Source organism: Streptopelia decaocto, assembly GCF_964273445.1.
Source record: "Streptopelia decaocto genome assembly, chromosome: 1".
Taxonomy (NCBI): domain Eukaryota; kingdom Metazoa; phylum Chordata; class Aves; order Columbiformes; family Columbidae; genus Streptopelia; species Streptopelia decaocto.
Window position 1 is genome coordinate 41464378 of NC_138663.1, and position 23597 is coordinate 41487974.

At 43.4% G+C, this 23597-nt stretch overlaps 1 protein-coding gene across 7 annotated transcripts in view; it reads right to left on the reverse strand.

Annotated features, from left to right (window-relative positions):
* Positions 1–8595: 8595 nt before the first annotated feature.
* Positions 8596–23597, reverse strand: part of TCF20 (transcription factor 20) — a 130812-nt gene continuing 115810 nt past the window's right edge. For 3 of the 7 annotated variants that reach the window (XM_082061678.1, XM_082061676.1, XM_082061677.1), the window contains 2 exons: positions 17040–17089; positions 16003–16816 (listed from right to left, as the gene is read on the reverse strand). In XM_082061678.1, the coding sequence (XP_081917804.1) occupies positions 16562–16816; positions 17040–17089 (305 nt within the window). In that variant the 3' untranslated portion in view covers positions 16003–16561. The other 4 variants (XM_082061681.1, XM_082061682.1, XM_082061680.1 and 1 more) reach the window with 4 other exon arrangements.

Below are 23597 nucleotides of genomic sequence, written 5' to 3' on the forward strand. Positions count from 1 at the left end.
AGGGATGGAAAGCTGCTGCAGCCTGACGTGCTCTGTCATGTGCATGGCCTGGGGTTTCAGTCCTGCTTCCCTCAAGCAGGCTGGGCTTGACTGAAGTCACCTTCCATCCCTGGAGGTGTTCGAAAGATACATAGATGAGGTTCTTAGGGACACGGTTTAGTGCCAGGTTTAGGTTAATGGTTGGACTTGATGATCTTGAGGGTCTCATCCAGCCAAAACGATTCTATGATTCTGTGAAGTCAGGCTGAAGACCTCTGGTATCAAGAGAATCAACCTGAATGTCAGGTTTGCTAGAAAGCAGGAAAAAGCAAGTGAGGAACAAGCAGAGAGTTTCAATTAGGAAGCAGCTTCAATTAGGAAGAATCTTCAATTAGAAGTAAGGCTTTGATGGCAGAGGCTCTGATAACTCTTTCCCAAAGGCTTCACACAGGCAGTGAGTGTTCCGGGCTCCCCTTTCCTGCCGGCTGCAGAGGGGGGGATGGGGTGCAGTTCCCTGCAGGAACAGGGTCCAGAACAACCACGGTGAACCGCTGCATTTATAAGAAAGTTGGAGCCAGATCCTTCTCTGAATTGCACAGTGACAGGGCAAGAGGCGAGTCACACGCTGAAGCAACGGGACTTTTGACAAGACACAAGGAGGAATTGCTGCTCCGGGAGAACGGCTCAGCACACGAACAGGGGCCCAGAGAGGGTGTGGAGTCTTCACCCTGAAGGTTTTCAAAACTTGACTGTCCAAAGCCTTGAGTGACCTGGTGTGGTCCTGAGGCTGGTCTTCTCTGAGCCACAAGGTTGGACCAGAGACCTCAAGAGGTCCCTCCCAGTCTGTTCTATGGCAGGATTTCCGGATAGCTTTACAACGTGAATGTGGATCACAGGTAGAATGTTCACGTGTCCTTTTCGTAATAGTCATGGTTGCTGGACCGGGATTCTGGCTCATAGACACAATTGGAATTGTTATTTAACTCTTGGTCTAGAGCAGGTGTGTGTATATATATATATATATACCTTTGCAAACAATGGAAAAGATTTCCTTAATTTTGGAAAGAAAAAAGCAAAGCTGTGGAAGTCTGGAATGAATTTAGTGATTCTATTAAAAAAATAAAAAGAGAGAGAGAAAGAAAAAAAGGCAGAATTTCAGGACTTCTGTCCTGCCCAGATGATGAGGACGTGCGACATGCGACATGCGAGAGGCCAAACCCCAATTGGAGAAGTTGCTGAAGTGTAACAGCACTGATACAGCCCCCAGATACTGGGGGTAACCTGTGGGTGAGCCTGGAGCGTTTCTGTGCCGTCTGAGGAGCAGAGAGCAGCTGCAGAAGCCCTGGGTCAGCCCGCAGGTGCCAGGGAGGGCTGGGAAACGTGAGCTCCTGCATCCCAAGTCCTTTTTGCCCCAACTCCGAAACACAACCCTTGAGTGGCTCCAAGATGAGTTATGAAAAGCAGGATGAGTTACCTACAAGCAACACAGATGTGCCGTGCAGATCACCTGAAAGTAATGTAAAAGACGGAGAAATGCAACGATAGAGTCTTACAAAGGCTCCCGTAATCAACAGAAATGAGGCAGAAAATGTCTCAGCATTATGAACTCTCAGGTGCTTTTTGAATCGTGGTGTTTCAGAACAACTGGGGATACGTGTCCGCTTTGGCAGTTACCACAGCCTGAGCTGCACGAGCTGCAGCAGAAATCAAGCTCAAACACTCGCTGTCAGTTGAGGCAGAAGTGGAAACGAATGGGAAATAGAGGAATTAGTTACTTTTCTGTCCTCTAACATGAGTCGCTGTGTTGCGTGGCTGTTAGCAGCTCATTTCAAGGACGGGCACTGCTTACTGCAAGGAAGGATTTTGTTATTTCATGACGCTGCCTGTTGGCTTGTGCACAGGCACCGTGCCTTGAGGGAGACTTTGAATTGTGACATTTGAGGTGCCCAAGTGGCCCCGGATCTCCTGACACAGCCGTGGTTTTCCCCACTCCCACCCAATGCCATGCAAGCTGGTCAGGGAACTTAAATATTTTTTCTCAGCTATTGAGCCTTGATACTCATATATTTCCAGACATACGTATACACTTAAAAATTACAAAGCTAAGTACACGTATTCTTAAAAACCACAAATCGTGATGCCCCTAGTGAAGGTCCGAGGGCTGTTGCAAACAGCCAGATGAAAAGGCTGCTCAGAGCAGCCCCAGATGGGTCCATCCTCTTGCGTTGTAAGGGACAAGAAAGGAAAGTTCCACCAGACCCTTCACTGAACACCTGACCGCAGACTGGGAACGGTTGTTTGGGTTTTCGATCAGCTGCTCCTGAAGCCCAAATAACTCCGATAAATGCTAAAAATAATGGATAAATTTCTCTCCCTCTGCAGAAATGGTAAATACAGGTTGCACAGACTTCTGGCGTCTCCCTGTCTCAAGCAGATCTTTCAGTTATCTCAAAAGGAACCCTAGAAAATGAACATCAGCCTTTGTGTTCCACAGTTTCTGCGGGTTGCTATTGGCTGGAGGTAGAAAACCAAGATGAAGTGTGTGTGCCTTGAAGAGGGACCAACCAGCCCAGGTGACCTGGCCAACATTCCCTTTCTAAGTACAACAGAGACTATCCTCTATTTGGAACAACCACTTGGATGCAAAAAGGTTGTTCTACATTAAAGGGTTGATTTCAGGACCGTTGCTGTGTGGTCTAGTAAGTGGCACAGAATGAGTTTGATATATTAACAATACCTACACCTAGACTGTTCTTCCAAAACTCACACACATGCAACTTCACACAGAAAAGCTCAGCAGGAGCAGCCACCTCCACCAGTGAGGACTCCAGGCGCCTTTCCAGTGGTCTCAGGTCTCCTGCTCTCATGTCTTAGCATTCCCTAAAAGGAGCCCCAAGAAAAAAACCTTCTGTGACTTCTTCTACTGACCTGTTATTTTTCTATGGCTCTTTCACATGATTAGGCCACTTGTAAAAGGTTTTCTCACCTCTCCTTCTTTTCAAGAGGAACTTTGGACTGTAAAGCTGCAGTTCTGACCCTCAGCTCAGGGATGAATCCATCACACATGGGTGGTGGGTGGTGTTTGAGGCTGACGGGCCACGCTCCAATGCAGAATTTGTCCCAGCTACTGGCGGTCTGCAGTCACTGCTGTCGATTACTGGGGACTTGGATTAGTTTTAGGGATTTCTGCTTCTGATTTGTTCATCTTCTAGGCTGTAACAATCCTGTGTGACCCAAAAGACGCACCTTATTTCCATCTTATTCTGAAGCAACAAACCACAAACTCGATGCTTGCTAAGTCTGTCACATTTGTCATGAGGAATGCTCACATTTCTGCTACAGCATCTTTTCCAAGTCTTTTGTGTTTCTGTGGCAACACGCTGCTGCTGTTTTTAATAAAAAAGAGTTTTGTGGCTGAAGTAGGACACAAAAAGCTGCAAATGCTGACTTCCAGCTCATGGCTCTGGAAACCATCTCTTCTCCCAGCACATTTTCCCATGGAGCCAAGAATGTTTTGTACTTGGAGCAGAACCGAACACAACCCTGGAAATCTGCTTAGAGTCTGTAAAATTGGTCCATTCTGTATGACCTAGTTTTGGTTGCTGGAAGTGTCTCCATCAGTGGTGTCTCACAAGCTTTGCTTGTTTTCTTGCAGAGTGCACTCTTTGGTTTCATTTCCAAAGGGTTACTTACAGTTTCACCCTCTATCACCTGTACACGTACCAGTTCCTCCTCAGCAGTTTTAGCCGTGGCAGAACAGGCTGCAACACCCATTTCATACAGCACCCTCCTCACCTTGGTTTCCAAAGCAGCAAAGACATCACAAAACCCAGAAGTGTTACGCTGCATCACAGTCTTTGCTCTGCTTTTACACAAGGTCCCTCCTTGTCTCTTGGAGATCTGTTTCCACCTGCCAATTCCTGATTTCATCACACAACACTGAATGTTTGTATGTATTTCTGTATTTCTTCCAACTACAAATGGGAACTGTGAGGTTTTTCTTGTTTGTAAGGCACTTTGACACCAGCTGATTAAAAAGTACGCGAGAAGCAGCAGATACTGTTATGCCCCATAATCCAGGTCCATATCTATTCATAGTAATTCCAACAGTCCCCAAAATAATGTCCTCAAAATAATCTACAATTTTAAAGAATCTAATGATTCCACCCCTCTTCTGAGAGGGAAACACAGCTCAGATGCAGGAGCTCAGGTGGAAATCCTATTAAGTTTTCCTAATACAAATGCTATAAAACATACAGACTTTTCCCTTTTTTAATCAAACCATTAGATGTGGTGACGTTTCTCTGATAAACTGGTTTCACCTTACAGCTCTCTCGCTATACAGCGCAGACTGATCCTTACAACACTACACTTATCTTTAGTGTAAATGCAGAGCACCTCCCAGCTCCTTCCCTGAACACTTCTCTGCCACTTTTTGCTGCTCCCCACTAACAGCTGTGGCACTGAAAATCAGTAATTTCAATAAAACTCAGGATATATATATATATATGTCACAATATACCCCAAAGCCAGGGAGCACTGACCTCCAAACCCACTGTGACCTCCCAGTCTGGCTGTTCAGCAGCTCCAGCTCCAGCCCAAAAGCCACTAATGTAAAGCAGGTGGTATTTGCAGATGACCTGGATGTGTTCACGTTCAGTAGTACGTGCACACAGGTGTTAACATGCAGAAGAGTACACAGTCAGCATGCATCCTGATCACCAGCTGGAGTGAAGATTTCCTTCATAGGAGGTTTGCTATGAGCTAGAAGAGTATTTTTCTTTTCCAGGCTTATTTGGATGGGAGATAACACTACGGCTGCTAAGAAGTATCAGCATTTCTAAAGCTGGCCAGGTAAGATCAAAAACCTGAAACCATCGCATTCAAACTGAGTTAAGCAAGAAGTTACGTGAAACTTCTAGAGGATGAGGATGAAAGGGAAGCAATCTCGGCTCTCAGTACAACCCTATGGAAGAAGCCAGCACACAGCAACACTTTCCCTCTAATTCAGGCTCCCTTCTCTAGAGCTATGAGTCCCACTTAAGAAATTAAATCCTACAAAAAGACCCTGTAACCAGCACTCTGTTCACTTTTCAGCGGGATGACAGAGCGAGCCTTTTGGATCTGACCCAAAGTATAGGCAGAGGAAAAAATTAAACACTCACGTATAATGACAGGCACCATTGCACTGACCTTTACACTGTAAGGAAAACCACACACTTTCCTTCACAGCTGTACATACTAATTGCTGGCTGAATAGCACAGGTCAGTCTGGGAGCCGGCGGTGCAGGGTGTCTGTGTGGAGGTGATTTTTCAGTGATGTGCAATAGCCAAGCTCTCTTTAGCACGCAGCAACGCCACAAAGTACCAGGAATTTATTGGTCTCCCACCCTTTTCTAATAACTACTTTTACCCTCTACCTTTATCAACTAAACTCTCCAACTCACTGCTACTGCTACTGCAGTAGCTCTATCTTAAAAAAAGAAGGCAACAACCACAAAGAAAAAGCAAAAGCAGACAAAACCACCACAAAAAACCCCCAAACCCAACAAAACTAAACATGTTAGAAATATTCCCCAGCCAAACAAGGATATAATCTGTTTCGCAATAGAAAGATTTCTAACTGAAACCTAAGGTTGTAACTACACTTTCAGCTTCTCAGAGGAAAGTCAGCAGAGCCACAAAATATTTGCTACTTCTTTATGTTTTCTAGATCTGCAACTGAACCTGGATTACCTGTACTCCATGTTTTCACACAACTTTTAATCACTAAAAAAACAAATCCAGACCATTGATGATTTATTCATCCTCAGCCATATCCTGTTCCACTTCCAAAGGTCCAATATTTAAACTGAATTTTCTACATTTTCAGAAAGAGCACAGTCTGATAATCCAGGGACTAGGTCAGACAAACCAGTTCTGTGTCTAGGACAACCACTGCACTGAAGATGGTGTAGGTATTTGCTCATGTAATAACACTGTTATTAGGCATAAAAATTTAGAAAGTTTATATCCAACTCAATCCCAAAATGTTCTCCCTGTAACTGTACCAGTTAAATTAAAAGTATTGTCTCTCCTCACATACGTTCTGATGTATGTTACAGTTGATACTGTACATTAAGCAGTCAAAATACCAGAGCTGCCATTCAGTTGCCCATATCTTGACCACCTTCTTTTTTAATACATGTTCCAGCAAAAATGTTTTCCCTTAGCTTGGCATTAGCTGGGCTCCATGAACCAGATGTGCAACATTCCCTGGCAGAGGCTCTGCCCTGAACCCCTGAATGTTTTTTTTACATCAATACTTAGACATTGTGTTTGTCTTGTTCTAAGGCGAATTCAAAAGGTTTGGGAACATGACAACCCCAGGTAAAATCCCCACGCGTGCCCATGTGATACGCACATCAGTGAGGATGGCCACCACCTCCTGCAGCGGCAGCTGGGACCGCTTTCTGCTGGGCTGCACAACCACACTATAAACTCCACAGCAGTCTGTGCCTTGGACTTCCAAGTGTAGATTTCACATGCAATAAAAAAATCCATGATGAATCTATCAATTGGTGGCTCCTGGTATCACAGTGTGCTTGCTGTACGTATCCCAGGCCCCCCATCAGTTCCTATATCCTCATCTCCAGCTGAAAACTGATCTGCTTGTTATCAATAGACATCCTTTGCACATTGGAGCCATTGCAAATCCTTTATGGAAAAACTGCATCCTTCTTTTACCCTTGATTTGACTCGCATTCATTGTTGGAGTTTCCTTTTTAAATGGCCACCACGCACCTTGGAAACGCTGTTAAACCATCACGTACATTTCTCAGCAAACTGGTGTCTCTTTCCTTTCAGAGATCCTGATGGGAGCGGGTGTGGAGAAACGCTTTGGAAATGAGAAGCCTTATCCAAACCCTCATTAGTAGGTTCCTCATCCAAACAGGTAATTCCCAAGTGGCCGGCAGACCACTCTTTTTCTTCTTTACACAATCTCCATGTTTTAATGTTCTGCTGCAGGTCATTTCTGCTCCACAAATTCTAAATGAGTCAAGATTGCCAAACCTTTTCCTTCCAATTCTGGGGTATCCACAATATCAAGCTGTTAATTGCTTTTGCAAAATAGACTCAGGAAAAATGTTGTACAATGGCTTTTAGAATCCACTCATGAACTTTGTATCTTCTCAGCCAAAATAAATTTTTATTTCCAACTGGATTCTGTGACTGCTCTGGCTTGTTTCCAGGTTCCCCCACATTGTTTTAGGTTCCTCCTGGTCTGGTTTTAGAGAATCATGGCAGCTCTGGTTTCTGTAAAGACCTGGTGACAAGCAAAGATGACCAACTTGCAAAACCTCTCTTGACTAGAGCACAGCCCTTACCTCTGACAGCAGCACCGACGAAGGTGGAAGCAGCAGCTACTTTGAAGGGTTTTAAGCAGTTCCCACTGAGAAATATTTCTCATGGAGTCAATCGCTTTACCATAGATTTATTTGCTCTACGTGACTCCGCTAATTTCCAACCATGGTGCACGAGGAGCTAGAGAATCTCCACCATTGCCATGAGCACCCACAAGGGAAACCTCCCAGATCCCCCCCCAGCTTCCCAAAAACCTTCTCCCTCCGCTGTGTGACACCGCCCCGAGGAGCCACCAGTACCAAATTCAGCAGTTTCACCGCACCGTCCTCTGCTGTAGTACTACATAGGGGATTCTTCACCCACATAAATCAATGCAGTAGCAGTAAGTGTTTGTTTCTATGGAACAGGTAGAATAGAACAGACACTAGGAAAAAAAAAAACCAATTTTTATTCAGTTGAAAAGAAGTCATTTACTCAATCACATTAACTATGCTAAAAATGATTTTTTGTTTTTTTGTTTTTTGTTTTTTTTTCTGACTACACCAGCAGTTAAATATTTTCAGCACCAATTCAGGACACATTAGTGACATTTATCACAACAGGTCTATTTCTTAATGTAGAAGGACATACTAACTTCAGTAGCTGCTACTGGGAAAGGAGTAAGCAGAAGACTGCCCTTTCTTTCCAAATACTTAACCGTGAAGAGTAGCAACTTCCAGAAATAAATAACTGCCAAATTATCTCCCGAATCTTTAAATCGATCTTTTAAAAATAGAGTTAAAATAGATATCTTAATATGAGCTATCATAGATTTTATTTTTTTATGTGCTGAATACTCCAAAATGCGAGCAGTTGAGCAAGCATCCAGTACATAACTTTTTAAAATAGTTCTTCCCACAATATCAACCCCGTTTTTTGATCCAAGTCATGCTGGTTAGATCGCTCTCTCTGGTGACTTCCCAGTAAACACCACATTGTTTGATATCGCTGGGATATGCTACCGTCCAATGAATGACACAAGTCAGCAACCTGGTGAGGTACCACCAGCCCACGGGAACAGAAAACTCATCCAGTCATTGGTTTGTTATCTCTGCACATCAAACAAATCCCAAGCTTTAATTTTTAAAAGCTTTTGTGGTCGTCTTCTTGCTGGGCCAGTTTGGAAGGTCATTGCTGAAGGCAGAACTGATGAAGGCAAAGAAACCAAAAAGCAGCAGATAGTACTGTCTCTCTGTCCTTTTAAACAAATCAAGTTCGCACAAAACAAAAGGAGACAAGGTTAAAATGAAGTTTATTAGTTTTTTTGGTTTTTTTAAGCTTTTTTTATATAAAACTGTTTGTGAAACAGCTATTTTATTCCCATGGCAGAGTGACCCCTGAAAGATGCACTAACCCCTTTCTTAAGGCCTTAACAAGAAAAAAAAAAAAAAGGTTGCTGTTGTTCCTTAAACCCAAATGTTTTAAAATTACATAATTTACAAAACAAAAACCAAAAACCAAAACACCCCAAATAACCATATAGTGTAGGCTGTTCCACTGACATTCCCTCTTCCTGCCTTAGGAAAAGCAAAACATAAAAAAAGGGCTAAGTGGATTTTCCTGATCAGTTTGAAGATACCTTGACTCCACTAACATTCAAACTTCCTTTCCAATTCCCCAATCTGGCAGGCAAACCACATCTTCCTCTCACCTGCCCTCAAAACTGAAGGCAGCTTCTTGGAACGATGTGGGGGCGCATGTTGTTGCCACAAAAGGCAGATATTCCCTCTTCCGTCGTGTGGTACAGACATTCCCACTCGAACAAGGTATACGGGATCTAGCAAGCAGCAGCTACCTCTTACTTCATGACTCTCATGACCTAAGAGTCTTCAGATGTTTTTCAAGCTTCCACTATTGATTCTATAGTGTTTCTCAAAAATTACACCCCATTACCTGCAACCATCCAAGCCTTCCTCCCACACCCTAAAAACAATTTATCATTACTTTGTTTGCCTTTTAAAACTGAAGTTCCTTGGACGTTGTGAGAAAGAAAGCAAGAGGAGGGGACACAAGTCCTGTCTGCAGCGCTCCCAGTTCTGCTGTTCTTTCCCACAAAGTGTTAGGCTCCATGAGCCTTGCTTTGATCTTGGGTTTAATATTTCCTTTAGCTACAGTTTTCTTTTTTAATTTGTATGGGGTTTTGTTAATTTTAATCAAAAGCATCAAAAGGGATATAGCGCACCTTTCATTTAAAACAAAGTCTTTCAAGACTAAAAAATAGATCTTTATATATATATATATTTATCCCTCCCTCTTTAATTCCCCCCACCTGTTTCCTTTTTCCCCCTCCCCTTCCCACTGTCACTATGGAGATTGTGTCCATGGAAACAGCTGGTTCAGACTCCTTGGTCAGGTTCTGTGATGTCATCAGTCTTGAGTGTGATGTAAGAATTTATGAAGTGCTGGCATTGGCAGGCACGTCGAGGGGGGGCATGGCTGCACAGTGGGAGAGATTCCATTCAGTCAGGAATGTCCACCGCTTTTTATCTCAACAGCCTAACCTGAAAAACAAAGCAAAACGGTAACATTGGGATGGTTCCTTCCCTTCAGGCTTCAGAGGAACCCGCTCGGCAGCCCACCACAGCGGTAACACCAAGAGCTCTTTTGTTTTGGGGACTCCAAATGGATGGAAGCACAACAGTAACAGTTCATGAAAGCAAATCCATGTAATAAAAACTACTAGATTAACAACCTGCAGAAAGTTAAATGAGCCCAGTTACAGAGGAGGTCCAGGACGACAGGACAACCTGCGCCAGGAGAAGGGCACGGCACTCGCAGAGCAGCTGCCTTCAGCAGCCAGAAAGGAGCTCGTTTGCCTCATGTTCACTCCTTATCTTGACTATGAGAACTGGAAACACAGGGGTCAAGCACGTTCCAATGCGATGGCAGCTTCGGGGTTGCCATGCTGCCCCTAGGGACTGGAACCAAGCATTTCGATCCGGGTCACCAGGCCACCATCCAACAGTGGTTTTCAGTGAATATGTAGCAGACAGTGAAGCAGGCATCAAAATCACAGGAGTCCAACCACAGGAACAAATTTGGCTGGATTTCACAAACTCAAGTTCAAGCTGCAGTTAAACTAGTCGGAGGGCAGGTGGTATTTCTTTTTCTTGCTTGCTTGGTCTAATTGCCAGATGATGCTGGTGGTGACAGTTCACGGAAGGACTACGCTTCTGATGTCTCTCAAGACAAACGTGGAAATGTCGAAGTGCTTGGCACGCTCATTCTCCCTGTCCACAAATTCTCTGAGGCAAGAAAATTAACTTCAGGAGTTTGCTAAGTTGATGGAGGCTCAGTTCAAAAGAGAAACTGCACACAAAGTTAAAATTTCATTTCTCTAAGCCATGGTTCTCATTCTTAATCTGCACAGCCGAGAAAGCAAAGCTTGAAATAATATATTCCTTTCTTCCCTTCTCCCATAACACAAATGACCCCACAAGCAATCTGTTTATTTAATAAGTTTAACCCTTTGATAGAACATATAAATCCCACCCCACCAGCTAGTGAGCTTGGGAAAAGGAAAAAAAAAAGCTCGCACTATAAGCAACACATATGGAAAACAGTTAATGGCATTAGAGGTGTGCCTAGGAACAAATAACACCCGTGTTCATTCATAGCTGGCAATTAAACTCCAGGAAGCCTAACGAAGTGTGACACAGAAGTCAGTGCTGTTGTGATGATCGGCACACCGATCAGATGACACCCCAGCAGGCCAACCTCCCGGTTGCACGCACCCCCGTGGTGCAGGGGGCCAGGCTGGGAACCGAGAGCCGGGCAAGCACATGTGGCAAACAGCAGGAACGCCACGGAGCGGCAGCTACGGAGGAAGGAGGGAGGTTCCTTGAGATCTCAGGCAGCTGACCTTTGCGGGGTTCATTACTGTGCAACTGCGAGCCCTCGCCAGAGGAGCATCAAGGCCGCGTTGCTGCCTCTGGCTCCTGTACAAGTGCAGCTCGGCTGTGCCTGGAATTGGCCCAGAGCGCGAGGCGCCGGGTCCGCGAGGAAACAGGATCCCCGCACAGAGAGAGTCCGGCCCCGCTCCTGGACACGATCCAGAGCACCAGACTCACTCTCCAGATCTGGACTGGATCCAAATGTTCTAGAGGCAACTGGCTCAGGCAGCGAGAAGCAACAGAGACGGAATACACTGACTTGCCTGGATGTTATCCAACACGCAGGGTTGTTCTTCACTTGCTGGGCCCAGGAGTGAACCAGGATTAAACCAGCCCAACAATCTAACAGCTGAGTGCCCATTCTGTCTTACAGTAAGGGCAGTGGAAGGGCAGCTCCTGTGCTACCAGACTCCTACAGAATTCCTCTACACTTCTTGAATTACCACAGTAATGCAGCAATTTTTTAACTATTATTTTTTTAGATAACTGGATCTTTTAGATTTACATGGTTTTTACTTTGGGATTCAAGGTCAGGCTGGAGAACATCTTTAAGACATTCTCAGCAACAAAAGGAGGAGACTGAGTAGGACCTTCAGATAAGAACTACTTGACACAGAAGTGGATTTGGAAACAAATGATGCCTGAGAGAGATGTCTAGAGCACATGGTGAACATGATACAGAGATTCATGGTACAGACTGAAACACAGGAGGTTCCATCTGAATATGAGGAGAAACCTCTTTACTTTGAGGGTGCCAGAGCATTGGAACAGGCTGCCCAGAGAGGTTGTGGAGTCTCCTCCTCTGGAGACATTCAAAACCCACCTGGACACATTCCTGTGCGATCTGCTCTGGGTGACCCTGCCTTAGCAGGTGGGTTGGACTGGATGGATCTCCAGAGGTCCCTTCCAACCCCAACCATGCTGTGATTCCACAGCCTGCAAAGTCTTAAGCCAATACATTCCTATGTTACATTGAAAGAAAGTTAGCCATTGACTATAATCGAGGAAACAAAGCTGTGTAAATATCTCTGGGACTTAGTAATGTTCACCAGTACCTTAAAGAAATGGCCCAGAAAAACATAACTGGGAAGACTACAGTCATAGCAGATGCCCTGTGAGACTATCATCCTGTTTTAATATTATGAATTGTATTGCCTTTTGCACTTTAAGGAAAAGAGAAAAGCTTAAAAGAATCCCAATGACCTTTACCATGGAAGGAAGAAGTTAGATAATCAACTTTACATACTGTTAGCATGGTAACTGTTTTAACAACACTCCAAAGCCAAGAAATAATGCTGTTAAAAATGAAAAATCACAGAGCTAAACCAAGTCAACAGTCAGTCTACAAAGTGTTTATATGAAACACTACCCGTCTTCTGCTACTGCACTAAAAATCAGAAGTTTCTGACTCATCTCTCCTCCTTCACAGAAAACACCATTAAAAGCACTTTACAATTACTTAACTCAAGCAACAGGTAAGGTTTTAAGGTAAGGGAGGTGCCTGGGAAGCAAGGAGATGGCAGTGAAGGAAGGGGATTGTTATCATCAGCTCAGAGAACAGACATCAAAGAGCAACTTCACCTGCATGATTGCAAGAAAATGAGAAGCAACTGGCTTGAGTGAGAAATGCAACTCAGCAGGAAAACTAAGACAAGAGACCTTCTTGGGAAAGGGTGCCAACATGTATTAATTTGAAACCAAATACATACTGCATTTAGATGTCCCTGTTGCCACTGAGTGGTAATACCCTTGGTGGAAATGAAATAAGAAATCCCAACCACATCCCATTCCCTGGGTGCTAACTCCCACCTCTGCGCTCCTCCCTCGTGCCAGGGTATTTGCCCACAGAGTGAACCAGATTAGGAAAATGACCCAACTCAGACGTGAACGTGACAAAATGTAGTTTCAGCCAAACGGAACTCTCCGCCATGTTCACCCATGGCTGCATGAACACTGGGAGGGGACAAAGGAGGAGGCAGGAAGGAAGAGCAGCTGGGGAGCTGGGGCTGGAGCACAACTGCTCTTTCCCACAGACTTCTAGCAACCACAGCCCAGTCTGGATCCAGAGTGAGAGGAGACAAGGGACCAGAGCAAACATTACGAGCTTGTGAAATTATGGCCACATGTGGACACAGTTCCACCTTCTATCACCCACAACTGTTTGCAAAACAGAGGAAAATGCTGGTCTGAATGTAATGGGCTCCCGATAAGATTATTTTACTTACTCCTGTCTTTGCATTTACAGAAAAAGGGGGAATCAAGATGACAATAATCTTGAACTTATCAGTATTATTAACTCTTCCTTACATAACAAAATGTAAGAGATTGATTAATTTATTTATTTTTAGAGAAGCTTACTATTAACTACTCTGAGAATTACGGAAAAAAACTTTCAGATCCTTATGGACATGATCACAGCAATATGAAAGGAGATTTCTGCCACTGGTTTAGCTGGGAGAGTAATCAGGTAGTCGTAACAGCTAACAAGCTTTGCCTCTCACTGCTAAACAGAAGAACTGCTGCAGAAATACAATAAAAAAAGTGCAGTTGCTAGCCTGAACAGAATGGTAGCAGGGGGAGAAAAAGAAACAGTTATTACAAGTTTTCTGAATATACACGAGAGCACCTTGATTCCTCATAGAAACGGGGAAGGCACTGGAGGTAAGGAGCCACAGAGGGCAGCAGGTGGAAACTGGAAACTCTCCCCAACTCACCTGTGCTTGCTTTTATTTCCATTCCCAGGTGTACACTTCCCCCCTCACCCCCGCTCCGACTGCTCTGTGCTGAGGCTGCCTTTCACCATCTTGTTCTGCAAGGAGGGAAGAGAGCAAGGAAGGAGGGGCTGACAGACCAGCAAGCCAAAAGGAGGAGGAAAAGAAAAGGAGGGAGGAAAGGAAGACAGGGGTAGGGAAAGTGAACATACAGGAAGCGAGAGAGAGAAAGAGAAGTCAGTATTGGAACCAGACACAGATTTTTCAGACAGAGTTTTCCCTGTGACAAAAGCAGGCAATTCTGCAAAAGGAAAGAGTTTGGTATATGAAAGCCTGGTTAATTTCAAGAAAAACAGAATTTAATGCAAAAAGGTAGAACAAGCTGAGAAACACCACTTAAAACTGCCCCACAGATGGCTTAAGACAATCTAAGACTGACTGCAGTGCCACCAAAAGGTGAGGTATCCCATCCCCTTTATGCCCTCCTGAGTGCCTCGGCATCCTCTTCAGTTCTGCTGCAACAGCGCTTGCTGTGCTGCAGACACACAGCCAGCCGGGTTTGTGAGAAGAAGCTAACCTTTCAAAAGATGATTAGTTTTCAGACAGCATTTTCCCTGTGATAAAAGCTGCTATTTTGCAAAAGTAGCACATTCCGGACATGGATGGGTGAAGCATCAATGCTGACAGAAGGAAATGGGAAAGCTCGCTGGGGAGCAGGGGGAAAGGCAGGACCCATCCCCATCCCTCTGGACGTAGCTTGCTTATGCCTCGGTGTCAAGCGCAGTTAATGAGGCAAGAAGCACCTTTGCCCTCCAGGAGCCACTTACTATGATGAGATGTATTTGCCGATGACTGAAAAAGGATAAGAGGCACTATGCTGGGGGACTTAGTGTTAGCACAGAAGAATGAGGTATTAGACAGCTACTAATTAGCTACTAATGTTAAACTGGTGTTACCTAAAAGCATAGTTTTAAATGGTCTAATCTAAAGTCTTTCTTCTTCTCAATTGCTCATGTTCATGTCATGCAAAAAACTGACGCAATTTGTTCTGCGGTCACTCCAGAGCGATGGTTTTCAACCCTCTTGCTCCTGCTTTGCAGCTGGCTGGAACTCCCCTTCCCAGCCACTCCAGTGGAAGGAGCAGGGTGATCCAAATGTGCCCTGCAGAAGGATTTGGAACAAACCAGTAATGATCAGTGAACCACAGGGCAAGGGCAGAGTCACAGCCAAGCGAAGAAAACTCTGCTTGACTTCCACCAAATGATTCACGTCTTTACTAAGCAAAAGCCAACAAACTTCAGTGTCAAAGGGAGGCTGCTGGTGTTCAATTTCCATTTTCGACACAACACAGAAAACGATCTGCAGTGGGATAGTTTTGAACAAAATCCAAAATTTTATTGCCTCATGAAGTACCTTTATCAACTTAATTGGCAGCTTTCCCCCTCCTGCCCCACAAGACTACTTTAGAAACCAATGTGCCTGCTCAGTATCTTCTCCAAGAGTATAATCTTCTGGAAAATGGTTGTTTCCTTTCACAGTTTGACCACCATGACTGAAAGTACTTATGTACAGCAGCGGTGACCCAAGTCAGCCATGAAAAGCTTTAACACTGTGTTTCCATGCAATACTTCAGACAACGGGCAGCAAAAATAAAACAGCCTTGCTACTCTCTTCAGTCAAATATCCAAAGTTAGGCAGCATGTGGCACTCGGGTAGTTGCATTCCACAGTAAAGGAAGCTCATCCTTCATGATTTTGTTTGGCAAGATCTGCAGTTTTGTGTAGCATTAACACATCAATTTAAGCTTGCTGCACATGTTCAACACTATTCCACAATTGGGCAGAATAATTAAGTTTCTTTTATATGATGAAAAGTAGGCCAGTTCTGGATAACAGCCTGAATGTCCCCAGAATCTTCCAGCGCATTTTAAATACGCGTGTATAAATACATCACATTGTGGTAGAACATCCAGAAAGGAACATGAGACTAATTCTTGTGTGTTTACAAAAGGCAGATTAATGATAATCTGTGAAGACAAAAGACCACCAGATGTCAGTCTAATTCTAGACAGAGAAGAGATCTGCAGACAAGGCCTAAATGGAGACTAATCTCTGCTAGAAAGCAACCCAATTCTTTCTTCCCTATTATCATTTGCTTTCCATTATAAGCCATCCACACTCTTTCTCAATTCTTATTGCATCCAACTGGGCACAAGAATAGCCATTTTTTCTGGATATTTCTGAGCATTTAGAACTGGAGGACTGGTATCCACAGCCTCCCTGAAATCTATCCTCCCTTATGGGCTGGGAGAGGCATTCCCAGCACTGTATCATGTTGCTTACACGTAAAAGAGAGTATGCGCTGTCTGTCTTGTCTCCTCTTTCCACACAGACAGAGAGCAACAGCCATCCAGCCCTTAGCACCACTGTGCCTGGAGGCCCCAGGGACTTTCAGTGAAGGACACCCAAACCCTAGGCAGAAGCAGCATGCTGAATCCATCATCAAAAATCGAAAACAATGATGGGTCTTCAGAAGAGTCAAAGATCTGCAGAACAACTAAACAGATATACTGAAGGCTGAGTGGTCAGACTCAGTCTAGTTAAGTACCACTAAACTAGAACAAGGTGTTTCAGGCACGTGACATAGTCTAAACGCTCCCAAAAACTGCTCGAAACTTTTCCACGAGCCATTTTTCTTCCTCCCTGCATCCTCAGTAAATCCAAGAGAAAAACCACCGCCAGTTTCAATGTAGCACACAAACAGAAACAGCGAGCAATGCACTGATTCTATCACAGAAGACAGGAAATGAAGCTGGGCTTTCTGGAGAGTCATCAAGAATCTAAAGAACAACTGAACAGATAGGGCAAAAAATTAAATTTATCCTCTTAAACTCTCTGTATTCTTCTCAAGTCGATGTTTGCCCCCAGAATATACCACAAGCACACATCACAGAAGAATTCACCTAAAAGCATCTCTGGCTACAGATGTTATCAAAGTATAAAATTACCAATCCAAATTTAGGTACCAGAAGAGGGCAGCAAAAAACAGGTCTTATCCAGGAGAGGATTCTTACCTTGTGCTTGGGGCACCTCACTGAGAAATTCTCTTCGTTTAGTAAACAATCTAGGGGAGGAGAAAACAGTAATTTATTACTTATTTAATTAAAAAAAAAAAAAAACAAAAACTTGAATAATACATCACATGTGTTAATCTTCCTTCATAGGTATATATTTTTCATTCAAAGATCTCTTACAGGAATAGTATCTTATCAGCAGGTTCATCCCTTCTACCCACAAACTTTTAGCAAATAAAATTACTAAACACCCCAAGTGACAATGGTGTCTGGATTACCAAGACAAGTCCAAGCATTCCCAATCTTCCCAATCCTCTGTATAGAGTGAGAATGACAACAGCAAGCCTAAAAATCCTACACCCAACGCGCTTCAGCTATTCCAGCCCTCCTTGCTACAGCAAAAGGAAGTTGGATGCATTAATCCAATCTGAACAGATGATCCCTGCGCTTTTTACTTGATAGGAAAATAGTTGCCTCTCATCCTTACCCCAAGGCCCCACCAGGATCAGGGGGAGAAGAGGTCTGTGTCTCTAGGTATGGGTGTACCTGATAGTTCATTTGCAATCCCAAATCCTGGTGATCAGCTTACACTTTGACACTATGTCTGGTACTCAGGTCACTCATGTTTGCTCTTGGATCTGCTTCCATGATTCATATATGTGAAGCTTCTATGATCTAAGTAATAGCTAAATTAACGACATAAACCTATTACAGAAAGCAGTGCACCTATGTAGAACTGCTTATTTAGGAACAAAATTATGCAAAACTGTTGTTTGAAGAGCATTTCTTTAGTGGCGCTGGCAGTGTAGGTGTTGCTTTCCCTTCCAGACAACACCTCCAAAGCACGCCGAGTTGCAGCTCACGGAACTTCAGCACGGTGCCCACAACAGGAGCACCACTGCCCAGCTCTCCGCCTTCCTTCCATTTGTGCCTTCCAGATACCCTGTATTTCACCCTCACTGCCAAGTGGAAACGCAGCGCTCTCCAGAGACAATTCAGCTGCCTCCCCTGGGCACCCTGACCTGCACCTCTCAACCTGCCCAAACTCCTATGTTTTCCTCTCCAGTTGCCTCCCGCACAGAAGCCAGGCTGACCGAGCATCATCACCAGCTCGGCATGACCGACACCGCGAGAATTCAGCAAGGTGCTTCTGACCTCCTCTCTGCTCCGACCTACCCAAAGAGCTAGCAAGTAAAGAAGCACAATGGTAAATAAAACGTGCTAATTTAAAATGCTCTTAAATACGTATCATAACCAGCGCTACCTGCTGTTTCAATCTGCTGGAAGAGTTTAGCAGACAGCAGGAGACTGCAACTAAAGCTTGAGGGAAAAGCTTTCTAGACACCCAAGCTTTGGCAGAGCATCCCTCTGCTATGAAATGCTTATGTTTCAACATGAATGCCTCTGGCCCGAATCAAAGGGAAACAGCATGCGACAGGCTAAGTTGAGAGATTTTAGCAAAGGGGAGTAAAACCCTTAATCCTGCCACGGATAGCCATTTCAAATGCGGCATTAGCAAATATCAGGAAATAAATAAAATGTTGCCTCATTATAAGGGCAGGAATTGTATGTTCAGACTACAGCATGAATTATCACTGCATAATACACCAATCATCAAAAATATACAGAGCAATCATCAAAAACATACACAGTATGTTAGAACAGGATGGTGCTTTCTTCTTTCTTGGAAACCCAACATGGGTAATGAATGCACTTCTCCAGCTAGTACATCAGAAAGGAAGATCATACAAGGATCAGGAGGAACTGTCAGAAACCTTGTACCTCATGCCTGATCTGCACACAGAGCTCCATTTCTTACTGATGGTGGCATTTTTGTTGCAAATACTAACAGCAGATCCAATTAATAGGATTTTTTTTTCGTTTCTCTTAAGGGACATCTATGAAAAATTTCATTGGCTCACTGTAGAAAATCAGCTGAATACCAATAAGGCAAAACTTGTTCATCATTACAAAGCTGGCCTGGATTTCAGTTAGCAGTTCCAAGTACTTTATATCACAGATTACAATTCATCATTAAGTCACCGGACACATAGCTATGATCAGTTCATTGTGGCAGAAAGGGAAAAAGAACCGAGACTCGTCCTTGTTTGTACAGATTTTTCTCCATAAAGTAGTCAGAGAAAACCTAAAACATTTTTAATAGGAGCAATTATTCTTCTGTAAGCTTCACACTTTGTCTCACCCTCTGTGTTCTGCTTGTTACTCATCTTTAATGATACTTGCAAAGACACAGGATTTCTGTTCTCTGAAAATCCGTTTTATTTTGCTGCTAGTCTTTTCCTCATTTACAGTCAAAAACCTTTTGTATGTGAAAGTGCCTATGATACATGTTGTGGAAACAAGTGTGCCGCAACAATCAGGATCTGACTCCAGGTGGGGAGAAAAGAGCGGAGGGAGAAAATACAAAATTTCAGAAAACAAAGATCCTGTTTCCATGGAGACGTCCCTGGGACTAAGTTATCTTGAGACATCAGAGGCTCTTCATAAATTTGGACAGACAGAAGCCAAACCCAGACAATGTTAACCACAGTCATTTCCATTTAAAAATCACTTAAGTGGCACCACTGATCTTGATTTTTACGCAAACACCAAGGAGGAGTTCAGCTCTCTTGCAGCCTGTACTGCCAAAGATTACTTCGTATGAAAGGAGATTAAAAGGAAGGCTGAATTAGGCTATATAAAAGCATCCATATGTACTAACTGGCAGCTTAGGAAGCCACGTGCCTTGCATAGCAGCCAGTTATAACAGCCGTGCAGGACCTGGCTCCTCCAGCACGGGCGCAGAAGCCAGAGCCCAGGTCGCACGGCAGGGCCAGCCCTCGGCGCTGCCACTGACTGAAGCTGTTTTGAGATATTTCACCCTCCAGCCTTTTACCAAAAAGATGTTCTGCCTTTCAAAAGAGGCACAGAAATGGACAGGGTGCTGACTTCCAATCCACACCAATGCAAAGGTGAAAACACGCTCACAGTGAAGCTGCCCAGGAGTACAAGGTGTAAACATCATTCCAGCTACGGTGTGGTCGCTACAGTAAACTCAGCCAAACAACAAGTGTTCATGACTTGACATACCCTAAAAAAAAAACCCAACACTCCAGGAAGTGTTTTCTGATTATTTTTTAAAGATACAAAACCAGCCATACGTATTCCAAAAGCCTGGGAGCCCTTGTAAATGTCAGCACAAACTTCTGAGGATTCAGAACAGATCTGTCCCAGATCCTCAGTAAAGCAAGGTGGCACCATCCTTCAAAACAGGATGGTTGACTTCAAATGAGCGACCACAGAGCTGAAGGAGCTTGAGAAATATCCACATCTGACTCGCTACAGGAAAGACGGCAGCCCTGCATAACCAATAAAAAGAGTTTATAGGCAGACAGAAGGCTGAGGAAAGAGAAAAGAATGCTGATTGCTTCTCAAGGAAGCCTGCATCTTCTGCTTGGGCATAAATGAAAAATCAAGTCCTATTCCATATAGCTTGCTTATTTCTTTTATACAGATTTATTGGAAGAGCGGCTACAGATTAAGGCAGCTTGATTACACCAACAGATCAAAGCAACTGCAAACAAGGTCTTTTACTTTCATATCATCAGGCTGAAATCTTGAATGCTGAGATTTTACTTCAAGCTGGGCTCTTCTATTTGTTTTGGTTGAAAGCTTCAGTTAAAGCAGCCCAACAATTTCCTTAAACCTTCTTCTTGGAAAAGTTATCCCAGAAAATTTTCTCTGAAAAGCTCTAACATACCCTGATTTTCAGTATGACTTGCATTTTAGCCAAGGCGTGCCCTGGCCAGCTTACCGCAAAACCAGCAAATATAACTCTTTGAAAGGAGAAATGGGGATTTTAATCTGCACATGCTCAGGAGCAGCCTCTTAGATTTTAGTTGCCAGTTCCTTTAAAAATTCCACCCAATATACTTGTGTTTGGGTGAGAGCAGGTCTTTCCTGTAAATGAACCTCTGGCTTCAGATTTAAGCACCAGAGCCAAAAGCACTGAAGCTGTCAGGGGACATTTCCAAGGCTTGGGCAGCCTGAAGGAAGAAGGTGACCATTTCAGAACTGCACAATGGGAAGCACTGACCCAGAAGGCAGCAGAAGTGAAAATGTTCCTGAGAAAGGCAATCTGGAACTGGAGAGAGTGGAGGCTCGCAGGATGACAAGACTAGTGCTGGTAGAAGTTAGGAGTAGGGAATTATGGATGACTGCCAGTGGAAAGAAGCTGAGACGGAATCAGGATTGATTCAGCCAGAAGACTGGAGACCAAGAACTGTTGGGATAAGGCACAGAAAGGTGAAAAAGATCAAGGGCAACATACAAGAACAGACAGGGACCAGCAAGGTTAAATTTGACAAGGAGCTAAGTCAGGAGAACCAAAAGGGACTGAGAAGCCCAGAAATGAAAACCAGAGCTAGAAACAAGAAAGGAGAGGAGGACGCCAGAATAACAGCTAGAAAACTGGGCAAAGTTAGAAAGGAGCAGGGAGAAGTGGGTCTTGGATAAGAAATTTGAGAAGGGGAACCTGACACCAATGAAATAAAGAGCCTGTGGCTGGTATGAAGAGCTGGAGTGAACATATTAGACACATACAGACTGAAGAAACAGAAAGGGAAATGTAAAAAGAAACAGAGAGGAGTTTTTGTTCTTACTAAATCACACTCTTCCTGGAGTGAAACCAGAGATTCACCAGTTTCACCACCCCTCTGCTATTATTTAAATATGGTTGTGAAACTCACAGTCAAAGTAACCCATCTCCACGTGGCTCCAGCCCACCAAGTGGCTTGCAATTTATTACTGTTGTATTACTCAAAGGGGGGAAATCAGCTCTGAACGGTGTGCTCTGACTGACGGCCACATGACAGCATGATGTCTCATGAGAAAATTAAAAGAAAATGAAGAAAGTGTAGCCTTGGAACTTGAACAAAAAAAGCTACTCTAAAGAAAACCCCAAGGGCTAAAAACTCAAGAGAACTGTGAGGAAAAGCCAAATTTAATGTAGCCCACTTCTACTATTATATGGCAGATCTATTGTATTTATATATAATATGGACTAGAAAGTATGATTATATATACTAGTTTTTGTACAGGGCACTGCCTCTTCTGTGCATAACACACAATTGCTCTTGGGAATCAGTCACAATTATTCAGTACATTTGTCATCTGGAGGATCCTACCGCATTTGCTGGAGTAGGGTTAATGAGCAAAGTCTATCTGAAGAAAAAGGACAATATCTTAATTTTGATACCTGAGTCTACAACAAAGAAAATGCTGCATACCATACCTAGTAACACAAGAATTCAAATTAAGCACCCCAAACTATTAGGAACATTCACTATATTTATTTTGTCTTTTCATGGTATTGAAAAAGGCGGGTCACAAACCAGAAAACAAATTACTAAAGCACAATACGAATGCAAATCTGATGATTCTGCCTCTCAAATGTACTGTAAATAAAAGTTTTGTTGATGTTCATGAAACTCTTAGGCATGACAAACATCACAGAAAATTCCATAGTTCTACTTTTAGAACTGAGATGGAATCATATGCAGTAAATAAAATACAGAATAAGTGAGGACAACATATGTTCATGAATGAGTGCCCCTTCATCCTACAGGCCTTATGGAAAAATATGTCAGTCTTTAATATGGCAATTACTATCTTATAAGATACATTTGTAAGAGACCAAAATTAAACCTACAAAGATTTCCTTATGTCTGGCAAATTTTTGAGTGTGTGATTTTTGCAACCTGAACAATATTACTTGAACACCTTATTTCATGTAAAATCAAAAATTCTCCATATATAATGTGGTGCTATGTGTATTCCACTGCAATATTAATTTCATTGAAAACATTTCTATTAGAATAAACTGCTGTGCTCCAGTGGGAGGAATTTCACAGTGAGAGGTGCACAGTGCAATCATTCAGAAATGAACAAGCCTACTTCAAATACTGTAACACTTAAAAACCAGCATAAAATAGGTGCTGAAACAAGTGGTCTGCTGTGGAAGTGGGATAACAAACAAGAAGCTTGCAGTTAATTGCCAGTCAAGAGTTGTAACCTTGAATCCATACCTGCTTGCTATCAGACAAAGTTTTGTATGACAGGAGAAGTGAGTTACAGAGGTCTGGAATAGTGGGACATTGTTCATTCTGAGCTGGGATATTTTACTCAAGAATAAAGTTTATCTCCATGAAAAACTTTTGTACACAAAATACAAACTTCCAGCCCCAGGTTCATAGCTGGAGATAATATCAGCCAAGCCATCAGCATGTCCAAGGATGAAATTTGGACCTACTCAAGAGACTGGCTGAAATGCTTCTAAGGAGGGAGAAGGAAGGTTGCTCTGCAAGTGGTGCTGACAATTCTACAAACACCTTGCACCTCAAATTATTACTATGAGTATCCATAGAAGTGTCACCCTGAAAAAGGAAACACCCTTCCGGTTACTTGTACCCTTTTAACACGGGGGGGTCGGGTGGTGGCTGTTTTGTTTTTCAAGAAAAGAGTGACCAGTTCTCTAATTTGCAGCCAAATTTCAGTCCT